Raw genomic sequence first — 19,844 nt, 5'->3', positions numbered from 1 at the left:
GGTAGATAAATCAACTTACTAAGAGTACACTTTCTCTGGCAAGTTACTCGAGTAAAATAAACTTCTATGTTCTGGCTATTTTAAAGTTGTTTGGTCCTGAGCATCATATACTTAGTAATCAGTACTGATTTTTCCACACATTTAAAGAAAAAATAATAGTCGGTTATCATCGTAACATTGAGTTTGTTGCAAAGGAGAACAGATACTGGTCAGAGGATTAACAGGAGAAATGGTAGAAGTCCCCAAGTATAAAACTTTGTTGCTTACAGAAATTGAGAAAAGGGAAGTGGAGCTGTGGAAAGCTCTGATAAAATTCAAGGCTGTTTTTATGTAATAAAAAGACTTGAACAAATTCTGTATGATGCTTAGAAAATAGAAAAGAAAAATAGGGGTTCTTTCAGAAGAAAGGAAACCTGTCAAATGGATGGATATATCTTAAAATGACTTTTTAGAAAGAAATACAACTGGATCTTTCATCTGAAATCAAATCTTTTATGAAGTTCTTAAATTTGCTCTTAAATCTCAGTGGTTGTTAACTTTTCACAATGGCTTTCAACAGTTATGAATGCAGGGATGAGAAAATACTTTCTTCAAGCCAATGATCAGCAGGACCTAGTTGAATGGGTGAATGTTCTGAACAAAGCTACCAAAATCACAGTAAGTGCTTTATCAGTGCTTTCAAATGGTGACTGTTTCAAGATGCTTAAATGTGCTTTGCCTCCATTTTTTTTGTGCTACAGTAGTTTTTATGTCTACAAACAAGTCTTGGCTTGGCTTTCCAAGACTTGAAAGACTGTGCACAACTCCCCCAAACTTGAGTTTATTTTACTTTTTGCTTTGGAAATTGGACAAAAATGTGATTATTGTTTTCATTACAGCATATGGTTTTAATCATTTAAAGTTAACTACACATTTAATATTAATTGAAATATCCAGCAGACACTTGCAGGCAGGGATAAGATACACATGCATTTGCCTGCTGTCAAAAATGCTTCTTAAGGTATCACTAAAATACTGAGCAAACACATTATGCCACATTCCAAAGGCTCTTTCCTTATTTCAAGTAACATCCAGTCAAAGAAACATTAATGCATTCTTCTGATAAGTATTAAATTACTTTCCTGGTTTGCATCAGGACAGCTAGTTATCACATGATAGAAAACCCCACGTATTACCTGAGTCTTTGCAGGAGGCAGAAGAAATGGTTTTGTTTCTGTCCAGTTTTGGGAAGTGATGACAACTGTTTTGAGAGCATTCCCTTACAAAGAAGGGATTCTGAGCGTGGGTGCACACATTCATGTTTGTTGTCATCAACTTTCTCATTTTTAGTTATCTAAGGATGTTTCCGTGAGTTGTTTGCATTGTTTTAATGCAGCCCTTTCTTTTGAGGTATAAAAACGTTACTACTATTAATAAATAAAAAGAACAGAATCTCAGAGCCTTCTCACTTGGGTTTTTCATAAGGAGGACACACCACAACCAGGCTTGAGCTGTTGCCAGCTCAAGAAACAGGGTGAAATAAAGAATTAATGGCATCACATTAGAATTTAGTGGGCAACATAGTTGTCATATGTTTAACTTGCATTCGAAATGGCTGGTGAAGTCATTAGTATTTTTTGTCTTTGAAGGACCAAGATCATTCAGTGTTGAATTTTCACAAGAGCAGTAGTTGCTGTAGCTTGCAATCCTACAAGATTTCTTGCATTTTTCAGTATTCTGAGTGCTGATAATTTCCAAACAACTATGAGCCTCTGCAGTCTAGCACATTGTGTACCTGTTTGAGTGCTGTTTGAAAACGCATTCCTGTTGGAAGGTGGTTGTGGGGTTGGTCTGTAACATTTTAAGTAAGAGTTTGTGACAACTGAAGCACTTAACCCATAAAGCTGCAGCTACAACCACCTTCTCTTGAAAGGCTGAGGCCCATGATCTGTGTGCAGGAGTAGAAAATCTTCTCTTTCAGCACCAAACTTGGCTGTGAATGAGGCCCTCTTTTACCTGTGCTGGCAAAGCTGGGTGTTGTGCAAGTCTATGGGGAGGGTGGAAGTGAGAATGAGCCCAGTGCCACAGCTGAGCAAGCTGCTGAGTGCCACCTTCGCTTAGCCAGGGGGAAGCTGTCCCAGGCTGACATTGGTGCTCTCAGGGCTATTTGTACTTCTTTGCAGGTTGTTTTTCTGTAAAATAAGCAGTCCTGGGCATAGGAACTAGAACCACAGCAGACTATAAAGTAGCTTTGTTTTTGTTTAGATCAGTTCAATTTCAAGTTTTGAATGTGCCACACTCCTGGATGGTAATTCACTGTGTAAAGACGATTTGCATGTCCCTTCTTTCTGAAGGAATCTGATGTCCTGTGTAAATATCCAGCAGGTTGCTGGCTAGGGTATTTTGGTGTGAGACTCTTGATCTCTTCTTGTTGAAGTCATTTTGTTTGTTCAAGTTAAATTTACTATATTAACATTAGGGGTGAAAGGAGATGATAAATAAAAATGTCTTAGGTGGCCAGTCAGTGCATTTCTGGATTGCAGATATTTACTTCTTGCATAAACTCAGAAATTTCAGTAAACATTTTAGATCAAAACACTTATTGGGAAATTAAATTCCTGTGGTGTTTTGATTGCTTTGGTTCCATGTTTGAGAGAATTAAAGCCAGTTAGGCTCATTTTGGACAGAATTTAGCAATATATGCAGGATTCATGGAGGTACACAGTCTTCATGCCAAGTCTTGGAAGTACCATGTGTATATGTCACACATATGCACGTACATATGCCAAGTGCATATGTCACACTGGTCAGGCATCCTATTTGACACAAGTCTCAATGCTGTAACTCCGTATTTATGGCCTTACCATGCTGGCTCTGCAGGCACTGGTGCATCCCCAGTCTAAAGCAATTGCTACTAAAACTGAAAGGAAGTGAAAAATAAAGAACTAGCTCTTCTGCATATTAGCAGTGCTTCTTGAAGATCAGCTATAGCACTTACGGCAAAGCTGGGAATAGATTTTTAGATGTCAAGGCATCTGGTGAAATGTCCTTATTGCCACCAGATCTTCCAAGAACTAAAGCCTTTGCAACAAGCGTTCATGTAAGCTGTTCCTAGCCTTTTACAATTAGAGGACGTTTGTTAGATCCTCCTTAAAGACAAATGAAACATTCTTGAGTAATGATCAGAGCTTTTTTAAATCTTCATAAAACTTATGTTAATTGTCATTTTCTACTTTCAGGTACCAAAGCAGTCTGATCCTCTGTGTCAGATGGATAATGCAAATCGTCAAGCTGAAAGCCCAGGTGGAAAGAAGCAAGTCTCATACAGGACAGAAATTGTTGGTGGTGTTCCTATCATTACACCTACCCAGGTAATACCCTTAAGTGGGCTGTTATTTGATAGGGGAAGCTTTGTTGTTTGACAAGCAAATAGGTTATGTATCACGATATAGCTTGCTCTGAGCACTTATATTTTGATGTGCATCTCTTACTGATACTCACTGGGGGGGGGGGGAGGATTTTATTCCCTTTACAGAAGGTTTTATTCCCTTTATACAAGAATTATACAAGACTACAAATAATTGCTTGAGTACTGGGGTGGTTTTTGCTCAGATATTGGTTAGTATGCTGAAAACATCTTGTGTATGTAAAATGAACTGTTGGTGGTAACAATGCCAAAGTTCTGTCTTCGTTTAACTGCCAGGAAAAGTGGGCAAAAAAGGAGGTGATTATGTCAACAGATTATGTCAGCTGCTTATATGTACACAATATTATTAGATTTAATAAGAATGCCAGCAAATTAAACTGTTGCAGAAGGGCCTTATGAGATGGCCTGCATGGGCAAATAAGATAGGAAGTGAGATTCAGTGAAAATAAATATGATGTAATGGATTTTGGGAAAAACAATCCTAGTTGTTATAGAAAATACTGGATTGTGAAATAACCGTTTCCACTTGAGAGGTAAGATCTACAGTCACACTCTGAAAACATCATCTTAATGTTCAGTAACAGTGGAGGAAAAGCCCCACAAATACTAGGAGTTGCTAGAAAAAGAATAAGGAGCAAAACAGCAAATGTTTTTATTGCTGTATAAATCCCATCTTTGACCTTAAAAACAAGAACTGGAAAGGTTCAGAGTAAAATTTGAAGGATAACTGGTCCATGTGTAACTGTTCCAGTATAAGAGCTATGGGCTTTTAAACTAAAGCTAATGGTGTAACCAGGTGAAACAAAGGAAAGACATTCTTCTTTCAATGAGTAATAAAACATAAGGTACTCCTTGCCAAAAATGGGACACGAGCATGAGAGTGGACAAGCTTGTGGAAGAAGAATGTATGCAGTGTTAAAGATACAGACCTAGATCTGTTTCTGGAAGTTCCTTGAGCTGAAAAGTTAGGTTGGATCAATATCATGTAAATTACACGTATACACCTGAACTGATTTTAAGTTGGTGAATTCTGATGTGTCTTATGGTCCTAGAAATAGCTTTTTCTCTGATGTAGCCACCTCTAGTGTTTTGCCCTTAGTCATGTTGTGTGTTTGCACTAAGTACACGGATGTATCTTGGGTTTAGGTCTGTAATGTTCCTCATTGAGTGTCTGTCAATATTGTTTGAGGATACCCAGCACTATCTTGGTTTAGTTTCTAAATGGAGCTTGCCAAGTCTTTGGCAAGAGCCTTTGGAGAGTCTCATTACTTGTCTTAGGTATCAGTTGAAGTATTTTGGCCTTTCAGACAAATTAGAAATGGGATTTGTGAGCATGGGCTGATGCAATTCTTCCCTATTACAACTAGTACAGTTATTCTTTGACCTTTAGAAAAAAAACCTGAGTGTTCTGAACTTTCCTGCTTTTTTCTAGAAAGAAGAAACCAGTGAGTGCAGTGAAGGGGGTGATAGTAATTACTTGAAACGGTCGCAAAGTCACCTTCCTTATTTTTCTGCTAAGCATCCCCCAGATAATGCTATTATCAAAGCTGGTTACTGTGTAAAACAAGGAGCAGTGGTAAGTATTTGAGATCAGTGTGTTTCATTAATTGAGAACAAAAGTCCTAAGGTGGTAGTTTTACTTACAAAATAGATGATTTAAACAAAAAAGACATAATTGCTGGTAACTTCAGCACAACCGATGCTATTAAGAGAGAACTCATCCTCCAGTAGCATGTAATTCACTACTGTGTTACTTCTTTTCATAACATTCTTCAGTGTTATGTTGTTGGAGATGCTTGGAGAGGAAAAGTGTGTGCACAGAGGCTTTCATATCATGGTTAGTGCACGCAGCTAGGAATTACTCTGTCCTGCAGTTATATAGAGATCCATATAAGAACATCTAAATTAAGGCAGAAGTGCAATGCCTGCATGCTTTTTAAATCACTAAAATGCTTCAAAAAAACCTAATGTTGCAGCTCAGAGGAAGAATTATACAACCTGCCAGACTGACTAACACAAGTGGAACTATTCACATGATGCCTTGCTAATAGAAGGAACAGATAGTTCAGATTAAGCAAGATGCTTCGTGACTTTTCAGGCTAATTTTATCTTGGATTATGAAGCTTCTTCTATAACATTCCTTATTTTTAAATTTAAAAAAATAAACTAAAAACCTTTAATGTCTTTTAACATTCCCAGTGGGTATTTGTGCCACTGAGTTGCTACAGTTTCAAAGGAGATTGCTGAACAATTCTTACAACAGAAATAGCTTCCAGAATCTTTAATTTTAGCAGTCTAAATAGGGCAGAATCTTGCAGAATTATTTCGGGGACACTATATTAGTAAGCATCACACATACAAATAAACTGGACAGGGCTTGGAGCAACCTGCTCTAGTGGAAGGTGTCCCTGCCTGTGGCAAGGGATTGGAACTGGATGAGCTTTCAGGTCCCTTCCAACACAAACCAGTCTGTGATATATTAAAAATAAACATTGTAGATTAATACTTAAATCGATGGGAATTATGCACTACCATATATTAGAAATACAAACTAGAAGTTGAAATATAAATTGATGCATAATATATAAAATACAACTATATTTACCTGTCATAAAATACATACATGTTTATTCTTTCCTTTAACAGATGAAGAACTGGAAGAGAAGATACTTTCAGTTAGACGAAAACACAATAGGGTATTTTAAGTCTGAACTGGTAAGTTTTTCAATGGGTGTTATTTTCCAGTGAATATCAAGCAAGAATAGCAAAAGAAATACATTTGTATTTGAAAAATGTGCTGTGCTGCTCCTGCAGCTCTGGACTCGAATAAGTTTCTGTGATTGGGAAGAGGAAAATAATTAATAGGGTGGCTGTTAACTTGGACTTCAGTCTTCTGTTTGGGGAATCTTTTTGAAGGGCACTAATGAACGGGAATCTGCTGTATTCTACAATCACCCTGATTTTTGTATTAGTATTTTATGTCACTTTGTACTCGCTGTGTTCCTGAAATAGCTGATCATTATGCAGAGAGACAAAACTATCATCTTGCAGTTATGAATTTCAAGTTAGAATGATGGGGTGGTTTATCGTACAAATGATGGGATCTTTTCCCTTCACTCATGTCACCATGGCAGCTAAGACAGGCAAAAAACTCTGCTGTTCAGCAGCAACACTTAGAGAGTTTGCTTTGGTTTCATGATCTTTCTTCCCCACTCATCACTCTTCAACCTTTTGACCAGTTTTGATCAAATCTTAAGTGCCTTCAGGCTCATTTAAACATTAAGTGGCTGATCCTGGAAGCAGTCTGTTTTCCCTGAAATGGAATCCCACACTTACTAAACATGGGAAAATCTGCAGCTAAGGAATGAATTCCTGAGTTGTAGAGTATTGTGAATTATGGAAGTTTGAGTTTAGAGGCCAACTTCAAGATGCAGAATGTCAAGAACCCAAATTTTAGGCTGTTTCTGAAGAGAACTTTTGCTTTAATTTGACAAGAGAGTAAACAGTAGCAGAAGTTTGTTTGGTCTTGCATCATTATCTTTGTGTCAGCATAACTGACTCATTGCCTATAATAAACCTTCTATTTTTATTTACAAAAATATATTATCTGAGCACAGATTGCTCACAAGCAAACAGAACCTTCAGTGAAGAATTGTACTGTGTGAGAATATACGAGAAAGATGGTAGCAATACACACACTTAGTGTTTCATAGAATCACAGATTGATTAGGCTTGAAAGGGACCTTAAAGCTCATCCGGTTCCAACCCCCTGCCATGGGCAGGGACACCTTCCACTAGAGCAGCTTGCTCCAAGCCTCTGTGTCCAAGCTGGCCTTGAACACTGCCAGGGATGGGGCAGCCACAGCTTCTCTGGGCACCCTGTGCCAGTGCCTCACCACCTTCACAGGGAAGAACCCAACCTGTCTAATGATTCTATTAAGACAGGAAAAATAGGTGCTCCCTGCATCAGGTGTCTGTATTCCAGGGATGATCCTGCAGTTCACAATTGATTTATTATTTTAAAGACTCTGTTGTAATGGATGAGTGAACCTAGGAAGGAGCAGGGAGAGGAGAGAGGGAAAGAGGGGCAAAATAACTGAAAATACTGAGTTTTAAGCTCTGTACATTTGATCTGCTGTAGACAAGTGATCTAATGAAAACTGGTATTTGAGGATGGTTATTTTTAGGTGACATTCACTGTTTGCTATTAACAACATAAGTCTCTTAAACATATGTAATAGATACTGTAAAGAAAGTCGTCTCTTAAACATATGTAATAGATTTTGTAGGGAAAGTCATTCAGAGCTGACAGCTTTTGTTTTGTCCGTAAGCTGACGCCAACTGAAGTTGTTCATTGTAACATTGCTTAAAGAAAACCCAGTAGGAGGTAAAATAAGTTGGGTTTGTTTGTGTTTGACTGCGACAACCACAGGAAAATATAATAGTATGTGTGACATCATGTTGTCATGGCAAAAGTGAAAGTATTTCTGCTAGCGTGTTCTCACTTCTTTCCCTCTTTGACAGAATTGTAGCACTTATTTTTGCTGCAGTAACTGAATTTTCATATGCTTTAAGAATTCTTGCTCTGTTACAGGGTTTGGTATCACTGATTTCTGTGTGTTATTTCTAATTATGTTGAGTATACTATACAGTTAATCTTATTTAAAGCCATGTATGTACAATTAACAAAGTATCTTGTATTGTAGCATTTCATAGCAAATATATTTAATGACTGTTGTACTGAAATGAGCTGCTTGAGGCCAGATTCAGTTTTATGATCTGCTTAGGGGTGATTGTCTCCCTTACAGTAAGGTGAACGAATGATTTGGGTTTTTTTTACTTCTTAATTTGGCTTCCTCTTCATTGCAAGTGCCATTGTTAGTTTAATACTTAACAAAAGCAACTTCAATTTAGGTCGACACCACCTCTTGCATAAAATACTGCCTTGTAAGTCTCATTTATCTAACTCTGCTGCTGTCAGCTGTCCTGACCTCTGGTTTTCTGACTGTCTTGTAGTTGTTAGATATCTACTAAAATATCTTTGCCTTATTTTCAGGAAAAGGAACCTCTCAGGGTTATACCACTTAAGGAGGTCCATAAAGTTCAGGAATGCAAACAAAGGTGAGGAGAGAAGCACTGATGCCATTATTTGGGATGTAGTATGCTGCTTTGTCATGGCCAGACTGCTAGTTGGAACCAACAGAGAACTTTGATTCCTTCAGCTGTTGTATGCATGTGTGATACTTTATTTCTAGGACAGCAGGCAGTTTTGTGCATCAGACTGGTTTTGATGGTTCTCTATTAATGTGTGTTTCAAATTGTAACATTCAATTGAGTGTAGATGCATTGGACAGGGGTGAAACAAAGGAATTTCATACAGTCAGGAGTTGGAGATGCATAGGTGCTGTCTGATTTGGGGCAGCAATTTTAGGAGTCTCTATTCTGCTTATGTCATCTCTAAACCTTTAGAGGCCATTAACTCATCTAAATTTAGATGAGAACACTCTTTCTCCTGCTGTTTCCCTCCCACCAAATGGTAATATACAAAGGAATTAATTGCCTTTGTAGTAGTTATGATGGATAGGGGTTTGTTTGTTTGTTTTTTTACCAGACTACTGTTTAGGACTGATACTTTGTGAAAACATAAAATATATGTGGAACTTCCAGAAATTTGAACAATAAATATTTTTCAACATAACATGATATGGTTTTAGAATGTTCCAAGAGAAAATGGATATAGTGTCACACATGCCACTATAAATTAAAGAGTCTTAGGAATAAAGTGAGTAAGGGATGCTGGTTTGCTTTTTTCTACTTAGTATTTACCAAAGAAATAACAGTAGAGGGATAAGGAAATGCAAAGATCTTCAGACAACAAGCGCTCTCTGCACATCCTAGAGTCTCTGTGAAATAAAGTGGGAAAGTTGAACTTGCTGTTGAACTATTTTTGTGCTTTGTTTGCAGTGATATAATGATGAGAGACAATCTCTTTGAAATTGTAACAACTTCTCGAACCTTTTATGTACAGGTAATGTCTGGGTTTTATACTTTGGGCAAAACAAAGACTACCATAGTCAAAGCAGAGAGATGCTGCTGTTTTGCTTTTAAAAGTGTGCTTGGGTATGCTGTGATTTTCAGAAGGAATGCGATTTCTATTACATTTCAGAAAGATGCATATAAGAAATCTTCCACATAACAGCAAGTGTTGTGTTGTTAGTGTATGAAAATACTGAACAATAAATCCTAATGTGATTTTATTGGCATTTGTATCTTCAGACTCTGTAGGATCAACTCAGTGTAGTAAATCTTTTATTTTGAAGTACTGAATTTTTAGGTCTAGTAATAGATTTCTTAGATTCAAATTAGTTTCCACTTTAAAATACCTATTAAAGCACAGTGACCTTTAGAGATCCATCCCTATTTAGTAATATGGATCCATGTGTACTTTATCCATTGCATCCTTTCCATGTCATCTAAAAATCACAAAGATTTGCTTTTCCTAGCTATGTGGGAATGTGATGCTCATAGTACTGGAAATAGTGTTGGAGTTTCCCTTGTAGGATCAGAAAGGTCTGTATAGCCTAATACAGGCAGTGGTGCCTGGTGCTGAGTTACGAGCTGAATATAACTGACATGTTGCAGATGTTTAATGCTGGGTGGATGTGCTAGTTTAATGAAGCAGAAACCTAATTAGGAGATAGCTTTAGCTTTTGATCTGCCTTTATCCCAGATACGTGCACCCTTGGTATTCAGTGTTCATCTATGTTGGGTTGTTATTCTGAGTAAATGTACAGCTGACCCCCAAAAGAGACTGGGTTTTATTTGACTGCAGCTCTTCAGTAAATACCTCACAGAAGTAAAGTGCAGCAGTGACTGAGGAGTACAGGTTTTGTTGTTGGCCAAAAACTGCTTAAGAGGAGTCAGATCTGTAACAATTTGTGTGGGTGCTTTAACTTTTTTGTTTGCTGGAAGTAAAGATTTGAGTCGAGTACGCAAATAGTATAAAAATACTTCTTGCTTAATATTGTATATAACTATATGCATATAGTAAATTCAGGGTAAGATTTTAAGAAATCATGGTTAAAGCCACAGGGACTTCCATTTCTTAAATCACGGACTACTGAAGTAGGGGTAGGGCTGTCATTTTAATGCAGAGGGTCAGGACACTGGGACATTTGCAAGCTGATCACATTAAATACAATGCATGTTGTTTGATCCAGGCGGACAGTCCAGAAGACATGCACAGTTGGATAAAAGCAATTTCTGGGGCCATTGTAGCACAGCGGGGACCTGGAAGATCAGCGGCTTCCGTATGTTACTCTGAACCTCAGAGAAAATGTGATTAACTGATGTTCCCTTGTGCACATGAAGTTCTAATTGGTTTTTTGTTCCCTCTCACCTGTTCTCTGTCCTGTCCTGTAGTAACGTGGCATCTTTGCATGAACTTTCATACAGACTGGCATAGAATATGTTGTGTTTTTTAATTGGGCACTTATCTAAGTCTTACCTATATATATAACTATGTGCATTGTATTGTCTTGAACGTGTAGATAATGCAACTGCTAACCTAGAAGAAGTCTCCTGAGTTCAGTAGGATCTTTGTCACTACTACTAGTTTGGAAGTAAAACTGAAACGTTCTAATTCCTGCGAGGTGTGTCTGCTGATTATTGACTTTTGCAATCAACTTGCAAAATCCTAATTTGTTTTTAACAACTCTCGCTACTAAATTGTTGTTTTCTGGTGTTGATAGTCTATTGTATATGCAGATACAGAGTCAAATTTAAAGTGACTCCTCTAAGAGATCTCTGCTCGCATGAATTAGTTTCTTCTACGGTTTGAAACGTAGCGTGAACACCACCGAGCTTTACTGAACTGAGACACCGTGACAAAGCTTAATATTTGTGAAGCCATGTGGATGCCAGCACTTCATGCATTTAAACTGCATGAGATGTTCAGTACAAAGTGCATGAGCTTGTGATAAGCAGCAAAGGTTTCTGTGGTCTCACAGTGTCTCCAAGTATATGTAGATTTAACACATCGAGTACTTTACAGTTCAGATGTTGCAAGCTGTGGTTTTCACTTTCTGGCTATGGGATGTTTTGTAGTAAACTGAATATATCATTACCCCCATCATCTGAAATCTGAGAATGTAAATCTGGCTTTTGATTACACATTTGCATTGATTCAGTGTTTCATTTAACTCTAAGCTCTCAATTAGTTTTTGCAGCCAGGAGCTGCTTCACGCTTTGAAATACAACTCCCCATCATTAAGTTCTGTTTCTTTTTGGGGGAATGAAGATATGCAGATAACTGTTCTTTGTGTATGCTTATTTTTTTTGTGGGGCTAACTGAGCAATCTAGCTATTACTGTCTGCATCACTTCTTTCTTTTTCCCTCTCTTCTCTTCTTTCCCCAAGTATAGGTTACTCTAATCTTAGCTTTGCACTGTGTTCCAGATGCGGCAGGCCAGAAGGCTGTCGAATCCTTGTATACAGAGGTATACATCAAGAACTGGTGAATGCAGCACGTATGTGGGCTCTCATGTAAACTTGCCTTCTTAACAGAGGGCTAGAGACTAATTTGCACTATAAAAAAACTAAAAGTATGGCTACCTGTTGTCATTCCCATTACTTAAAGCTAACTAATAAATTATATCATTCACTTACAGGTTCTCACTGTTTTTTCTTGCTTTTAAAATAATTGGGAATTAAAACTGGCAAAACCATGTCATGATACTTCAAACCATGCTGTCTATTTAAACATAAGTTATGTGATGTCATTGTAACAGGAAAGTATTAAATCTAATTTGCATGAGAGTTCATATTTCCATTTTACTTTCCATTTGTTTTATGAAACTGCGCAAAAGCAAAATGAGATTTAAGCTACCCACAAACTAATGCAGATGCGTGCACAGAAAAACATGCACGTTGTAACTCTAGCAATTGGAAGGATAATATTGTAGCCTGATTTGCATGGCTTCTAAGTCTCTGCATGAAATGATGCATTCCAGCGTAGAAGCATTGCAATGTGTTAATTGGTACACTGTTCAAAGCAGTCCGTTTTAGGAGTAATCCAGCAGCATAGTCTCTTAACTGTGAAATTACAGTCAGTGTGGGTAGTAAAATCTGAGTATCCAAATCAGCTCAATTTATAGACATCTTGTCCTCACATGCCTTACTTTTATGCTATTTGTTGAACTCAAGTTATTGAAAATAAGAATAGTAGGTAAATCACTGAATGATGTTTTTCCTGAATTGGAGTATCAAGTCAGGTGTGAAATAAGGCAGTGTAAATCATGTGAAAGACTTCAATGAAACTCAGCACAAAACTGAAGTCCAAAACAAGTTGCACAGCTCCTTCACCCAGTGGTGAACTGTTGTTCACTATAGTGAACCCAGTACTGAACTATTAGTTACTGAATTCTGCCAAGGACTACTGTATTTCTTTTAATGAAATATGATTAAATTGATGACCTTATGTCATAGCATTCTAAAACTTGGGAAACTGCTGTGAAAGAATAAGTATTTCATTTAGGATGTGTTATTTGCATCTTGGATATACATCTATGATGGGTTTTTTTTTGCTAATATATGTGCTTGAAAAGTAACTTCCATCCACACATGGGGCTGCAACCCTAAGGCTTGTGATGGCAGAAGTGGCAGCAGCTGCAGCCCCTGTGGCATGCAGAGTGAGGTATTCACTGCATCATCACACATAGCACTTATTCACATCACTTAAAACTGCATCCAGCGCTGCTTTAGATATCCCTAAGTATCTGGGACATCCTGACAGAGCTGATAGATGTGATGCAGAACCTAAGGAATGTTTTGTTCTGGAGCTGTAGATCAGGCAGGGTATCCTAAGATATGTAAAATGGCACTCTGTGCCTATGCTGTAGGCATCTAAATGTTTCCTAGGTAGTCTGGGAATTTGTTTCTATCAGTAAGTAAATGGTGGATGATTTTTTCCACAGTATCAATCTAACAGTTATGTAAAGGCCAACAGAATGGCAGTTAATACTATTAAACACAAGAAAATAACTTGGCAATCAGAAGGAATAGCTTCAAAATCAGTTTCTTGCTCCATTAACTTTGGAAATTGTTACACAGTCTTGATAGCACAAAGTAGTTACTATTTTTGTTTGGTCCCTGGGGAGACTGGAACCCCGTAAGGAGGGATCAGTAAAATGTGCATCACTTCAGGATTTAGCATGGGAGCACCTGATGTATACGGGTATGTTTGAATACATTTTTCTCTTGGAAAGGTGTCGCTTTCAAATGTGTATCTTCACAAGGTTACTTAACATAGTAAAATGAGAAGCCTCAATTTGCTGGACTCTGTTATACAGTCTAAAGAGCTGCTGAAGTTGATTTAAGAAATGTAATGTCTTCAAATGAAGAACCTGACATTGTGTCACATACTGCTGTAAGCTCACATTTAATAACACACCGCCTTGAGAAAAGCACCTGCCTCCCGCTGCTGTGGCTGATGCTTCGCTTTGTGTATTTTCTGTCTTGGTTTTATTGTTTTCTCTGAGAGCAAACTCTGAAACTGCATCTTTCCAATGTGCTCTCGATGGCTTCATCTGACACCTGCTCTTCTTTTTCCAGGAGCATCCCGAGTCTTCTTCCGAACCCAACCATGCTCTCCGTTCTGCCATCCCAGCCCCAGCCTCCTCACATTCCACAGCCGCTCACGGCAGCCCTCTGGTCCCAAACCCTCACACCAAATACCCTGCCTTGGAGAAGCGAGGATTTCACGAGTCTTTTACCAAGGCCAGGCCAGGGAGCTACAAGATCCAGGTTGTCACTCCAAGAGAATCAGCTTCCAAAGTGACTGAACGGGGCTTCTCGGAACCCCAAAGTAAAAATGGCACTCAGGAACAGGATCCTGGCCTTGTGGATCTGGATGATGCAAGCCTTCCAGTTAGTGATGTGTAATGATGGAAGTGTTTGGAGAATGATCCATTTGTTTGGTCCTCTTAATTTCCTTGCTCGGACTTTGAACCAAAGAAAATTATAGGAAATGAGAACAAAAAAACCGGAACACTGATTTTTATATATATGGATGTGTGTGTGTTTGTGTGCACACATGTGTATATATAAGGTGTTAGTATATTGCCTTTCAGCTGAGGGTCAGAAATGGACCTTAGGTGTTTTCTCAAAGCCTGAAAGTAAATCACTTACTAGGGAGGGGACACTGCACAGTTTAGGAGGAAAACTAAAGCAAAAGACAAAACCAAAATGTACTTGTGCGAGTAAGCAAGGTACCAGCAACTCTTCATTCCTAATCTGGCACACTTAACAAATTCACAACTAATGCTACATTGTGGAGAACTCATTGCCAACAAATGTGATTATTTAATATCATTTTGAACTGCAGTGAGGCTTTAGGCATAGATGAGGATTGTTTCTCTCCGTGACTTTCAGATAGGAAATGCACAGAAAGTTTCTTCTGTTCTTTAGGATCAACAGTGTCGACGGATTTGTTATCAGACCCAGAATTCTGAATTGTGGAATTCTCATTATGGTGCTGTGAAATGTCCACTAAAATAATATTTTGAATAGTCAGCCTATTTTTGATGCACTCCTGAAGGTGGGTTATAGCCTTTTGCACATTGGGTTTTCAATGGACTGCATGTCACGGTGAGTGTTCTGGAGGTGGGGAGAAGAGAAATTGGACTTTGGAATTCGGACACTTTTTAGGTCTTTTGAACTAAGTAGGGTTTCTATTGTGTTACATTAGGCTTTGCAGCAATTAATTTCTCTTAAATGTCTAAATGTGTCGTTTGATAACTGTTTTGAGAATGGTTTTCTTACCAGTGCTTTGTGAGCAGTTCTCGTCTCTGTATTGATCAGTGGAAGACCTCCTGGGTTAGTTTTGTCATTGTTGGTACCGAGCTGTTCATAGTCATGCAATCGTGGCCTATAACTTTCGGTGCACTAAGAATCTTAAGTGCCTGTGTTTTTTCTCACGTTGTTGAAACACTTTGGGATTAGTTATGTACACCAACCATTCCTAATGGTTTTGAACACTGGCTGGGAGTTGGTCTGAGTAGCATAGTCTGAAACAGCTATTTAAAACAGGAAACTTCCACGAGGGATACCAGTGTTCTGGTATTGCACCTGCTAGCTGTGCAATATATGGTTTGTTTAAAAGGAGAGTATTTGTTCTCTGTGTACACTGTGTTACGGGGCTTCAGTGATGCAAATGGGAAGAACCTTTACATTTCAAGTATTGGATTAGATGGGGTGTGTCCTGTTCATCATTTTTGACAAAGAAATGTTTGCTTTAATCCCAACCCCACAAATATCTCATGCTGCTGCTTAGTGTGATTCAGATTGTCCAGCTTGGTGATACTTTGGGTTTTTTGGTCTCCTGGAACCTAAGATGCATATCATACAAGTCCATCTTCTCTCCAGCTTCCAAACTGACTTCCTGCTTGAGAGATATGGATGGCTTTGCCATGATAATTTGTTGATCCAAGGATAGACTAATTGGTGTCATAGAAGAATGAAATATATCTAACTTCAAAACCTTAAATTCTATCAGCACCTTCATCTTCTTGTTTATCCATAAGCTAACTAACCACTGTCTTAAGGCAGTGGTCTTTGTAAATGACTGGTTTTGTTTGACTCTTTAGATATATGTGAAAACTAGCACAGAATTGGAAGTTCCTGTAAATGTCTGTACTAGTATTGTAGGTTTTAACTTCTATACAGATAATAGCTCTTTAAAAGCTTATTTTTTCACAAGTACATTCTGTGTGGAAGACACTTTGCATTGAAATATTTTTTACTGTAGTCTAACATCTGAAATCACCCGCTCTGGTACAGCTTTCACACTGCATGTTCATTCTGTTATATTTTGGTATTGGCAATTTTCCACATTGGGTGGAGGTAAAGCAGCTCCATTATGGGACTTACAAAAAGAGGGGGGCAAAAAAAAAAGAAGAGGAAAAAAGAACTACTGTTGTAGTTCAGTAGCATAGGGAAATATTTGTGGTTGGTAATTGTCAGGGTCTCCTATTTATCAGTACTTTTATAAATCTATGAAAATTGTTAAATTATTTTAGAAACAGTGCTGTAAATATGTCACATTGAAATTGTCAATAAATCAGTTTGGGTAACTTAATATCTGGCTCCGTTTCCTTGTTAAATATCAGAACAATGTATTTCTTTGGAGCATATAAAAGCTCAAATTATCCTTTATCCAGCTATAATGTCTTAATTCCTCAAATCTGACCAGGTTGTGTAGCCTAAGAAAGAAATTGAACAGAATGTGCTGTTTTTCTTACACTGTTCTTGGTCTCTTCTGTGGAAGTTTTACATGTTATGCAAGGGAAATCAATCGGGTTTCTTTTGCATCAGTGGAAGGGAAGAGATGAGGCAAGGTAATGTCAAGTTAACCATTGGGAAACTATCAGGCACCATCTGAAAGGGGGGAAAAACCAGAATGCCCCAGGAGAACAAAATGTAACGTGTTTTCCTGGCTTTATAGTGTTGTATGAGAAAGGTTCTCTCTCCAAAATGTATTCCTGAAATAACACCACCTGGATATCATCTGGAAGCACCTCACTGTATGGTAGACAGTGTGATACCATCATACTTGAGTGACTGCACTTCCCAAGTCCTTTTCCCTGTTGTAAAGCAGCACACTCAATCTGTCCCAACAGTACACAAGCTTCAGCCAAAGAACAGGAACTGAGGTAAGATACAGGCTGAACGCACAAATTCCAGCTCCACTGCGACATCATCTGACCGTGAATTACTCCAGGTACGTGCACATCTGCAGCTGCACTAGTATCAGTGTGCATGCTCTTGCCCCCAACATTTGGCTCCCTGACACGCATCTTCTAGAGGAGCTGCTGCCCTGAGTGCCTTGAAGCTCCCTTTTTCACCAGTCGCACAGGCCAGAGCTGGTGTGGAACGTGGATTTAATTGTACCTTCAGTAGCCCATCTCCATTTAAATTGGGTGTTTTCAGCTTTAGCCTAACATCACCAAGTTCCAAAAGCAGCTTGACTGCAGTGTTGTGGAGCCGATGTTCCAGTAAGGTCCTTGGTACACCAAGTTAGCTACTAACCCACGTACAGCAATACAATTAATAGTTCCCAGTATTAAATAACCAGAATAAAATAACAATCGGTGGCTGCAACTCAAATGCAGTTAAACAGGCTGAAAACACCGGTTCTAGTTCACTATCTTACCACATGCATCTCTGCTGCTTAGCTTTCAGCTTTTTTGGTCCTCATTATTTTCATCAAAACCTTTGTTACTTCTCACAGCCTGTTGAGACCCGAGCTGTGGTCACTGGAACGACTTGGATGCTCTGTCTTACTACGTGCCGTCTCGCATGTCTGTGTTCGCTGTGTGCTTCTTGCCCCTTTACTGAAGAGGGAATTGAGTTATTCTTTCTGGTCATAGATTTAAACCCACTGTGTTGCAATAAGAAATTCAGAGAAACTGTGACTGCTAAATCTACAATCCACATGCCTGAAGGTAACTGCCAAAAGGCAGTGGTCCAGAATATAGTTTTATTATGCTGGAATACACCGTAACCTCACGGAATAACAGGATGTCAGCACCACCTAGAGGTCATGCTCTAGCTTTAAACATTACTCAAGTCGGGCATTTAATTCTGAAGTGTATCTCTTGAGTCTTAGAAATCCATCTTAAAACTCCAGTTAAGTCATTGGACCACTCCAAGTTGTTTTGTTGTGGGTTTCATGGTGGTTTTCTTCTAAACTCTTGCTCCTTGCAAGCTTTGAATAGCAATGGCAGCAAATTGAAGACATCAAAACATCCCTTTCTCCTGCTGTTTTTCTTCACACCAGTTTATTCCTGAGGAAGCTGTGATGTTACAGTGAGAAAGTGAATAATCTGTTAACTTGTCCAGTGAATAATGAAAGTCAGGGGTTTCTCGTGATGCTACTGACTGGAAAACAATTGCAGACAATGAGAGGATGCTAAAAAATAGTTGGAACAGAAGAAATTTAAGAACTGCCCCTACATAGAATGGTTTGGGTTGGAAGGGACCTTAAAGCTCATCCAGCTCCAACCCCTGCCACAGGCAGGGACACCTTCCACTAGAGCAGCTTGCTCCAAGCCCCTGTGTCCAACCTGGCCTTGAACACTGCCAGGGATGGGGCAGCCACAGCTTCTCTGGGCACCCTGTGCCAGCGCCTCAGCACCCTCACAGGGAAGAGCTTCTGCCTAAGAGCTCATCTCAGTCTCCCCTCTGGCAGGTTAAAGCCATTCCCCTTGGCCTGTCCCTACATCCCTTGTCCCAAGCCCCTCTCCAGGTTTCCTGCAGCCCCTTTAGGCACTGGAGCTGCTCTCAGGTCTCCCCTTCAGGAGCCTTCTCTTCCCCAGGCTGCCCCAGCCCAGCTCTCTCAGCCTGGCTCCAGAGCAGAGCTGCTCCAGCCCTTGCAGCATCTCCATGGCCTCCTCTGCACTCACTCCAACAGCTCCAGGTCCCTCTTGTGCTGCTGCCCCAGAGCTGGATCAGGGCTGCAGGGGGGTCTCCCCAGAGCACAGCAGAGGGGCAGGATCCCCTCCCTGAGCTGCTGCTCACACTCCAGAGGTACAGCCCAGCACACTGGGGGGTTCTGGGCTCAAGCACCCACTGAAGCCGGGTCATGGGGAGCTTCTCATCACCCAGCACCCACAAGTCCTTCTCCTCAAGGCTGCTCCATCCAGGTTCTGCCCGGTCTGTGTGCTTGGGATTGCCCTGACCCAGATGCAGGACCTTGTAGGTGGCCTTGTTGACTGGGGGGGGGGGGGGGGTGTGTTGTCCCAGTTCTTGAGCCTATCTATGTTCCTCTAGATGACATCCCATGTTTCCCTGCAGTAAACCAGTACAAGAGAAGCCTCGTGCAAACAGCTAGGTAGTAATTCACTCTTATGCGAATAGCCTTTTCTGAATGAGAAGCAGGTATCCATCTGGTAGATGATTGTACCAAATGTGCAGGCTCAAAACATTCATTATGGCTCGGAAGAGACGCGTAACGCAGTAACTTGCTGCACTACGAGGCCTTGAGCTGAGCTTGTTGACCTTCAATCACTGCAGTTTAAAGTTTCCGGGATGTACCTGGGAAACTGGTTATCTGGAGTGATGCAGCTGGGCAGAAGCACCTTTACACTATCTCAGGTGAGCACAGCCTCTTCAACTACCAGACTGGGAAGGAAGCATCTCCAGTAGGCAAAGTAATGCGACGCGAAGATGATAGAAACTTGGAGCTAAACCAGAGCAATCAGAGCTCCAGCTGAAGGACAGGACATAACCAGTTTGAAACGTCATTCTTTACTAACTCAGCTGCCATTTTAATCATCTTACTTTTTGACTTTGAGGTTTTGCAATTGTTTATATAGGTTAAGACACTGCAGTCCTATACAGACCTAAGTTAAAAGTGCATACAGCAACGCAGTGTGTACCT

At 39.6% G+C, this 19,844-nt stretch overlaps 1 protein-coding gene across 11 annotated transcripts in view; it reads left to right on the top strand.

The window, feature by feature from the left end:
* Positions 1–16,541, top strand: part of PLEKHA1 (pleckstrin homology domain containing A1) — a 39,572-nt gene extending 23,031 nt beyond the window's left edge. For 2 of the 11 annotated variants that reach the window (XM_061458565.1, XM_061458566.1), the window contains exons 5-13: positions 560–657; positions 3,219–3,350; positions 4,839–4,982; positions 6,053–6,121; positions 8,463–8,527; positions 9,371–9,434; positions 10,627–10,716; positions 11,830–11,904; positions 14,018–16,541. In XM_061458565.1, coding sequence (XP_061314549.1) covers positions 560–657; positions 3,219–3,350; positions 4,839–4,982; positions 6,053–6,121; positions 8,463–8,527; positions 9,371–9,434; positions 10,627–10,716; positions 11,830–11,904; positions 14,018–14,347 — 1,067 coding nt within the window. In that variant the 3' untranslated portion in view covers positions 14,348–16,541. Of the gene's footprint in view, positions 1–559; positions 658–3,218; positions 3,351–4,838; positions 4,983–6,052; positions 6,122–8,462; positions 8,528–9,370; positions 9,435–10,626; positions 10,745–11,829; positions 11,935–14,017 lie in introns of all 11 variants that reach the window. The other 9 variants (XM_061458569.1, XM_061458576.1, XM_061458570.1 and 6 more) reach the window with 8 other exon arrangements.
* Positions 16,542–19,844: the final 3,303 nt, after the last annotated feature.

Source organism: Pezoporus flaviventris, unplaced genomic scaffold (genome assembly GCF_033815535.1).
Source record: "Pezoporus flaviventris isolate CSIRO_AGI_PZ_B2104156 unplaced genomic scaffold, CSIRO_AGI_Pfla_v1 ptg000029l, whole genome shotgun sequence".
NCBI classification, from domain to species: domain Eukaryota; kingdom Metazoa; phylum Chordata; class Aves; order Psittaciformes; family Psittacidae; genus Pezoporus; species Pezoporus flaviventris.
This window is presented reverse-complemented; position numbering and strand designations above follow the sequence as displayed.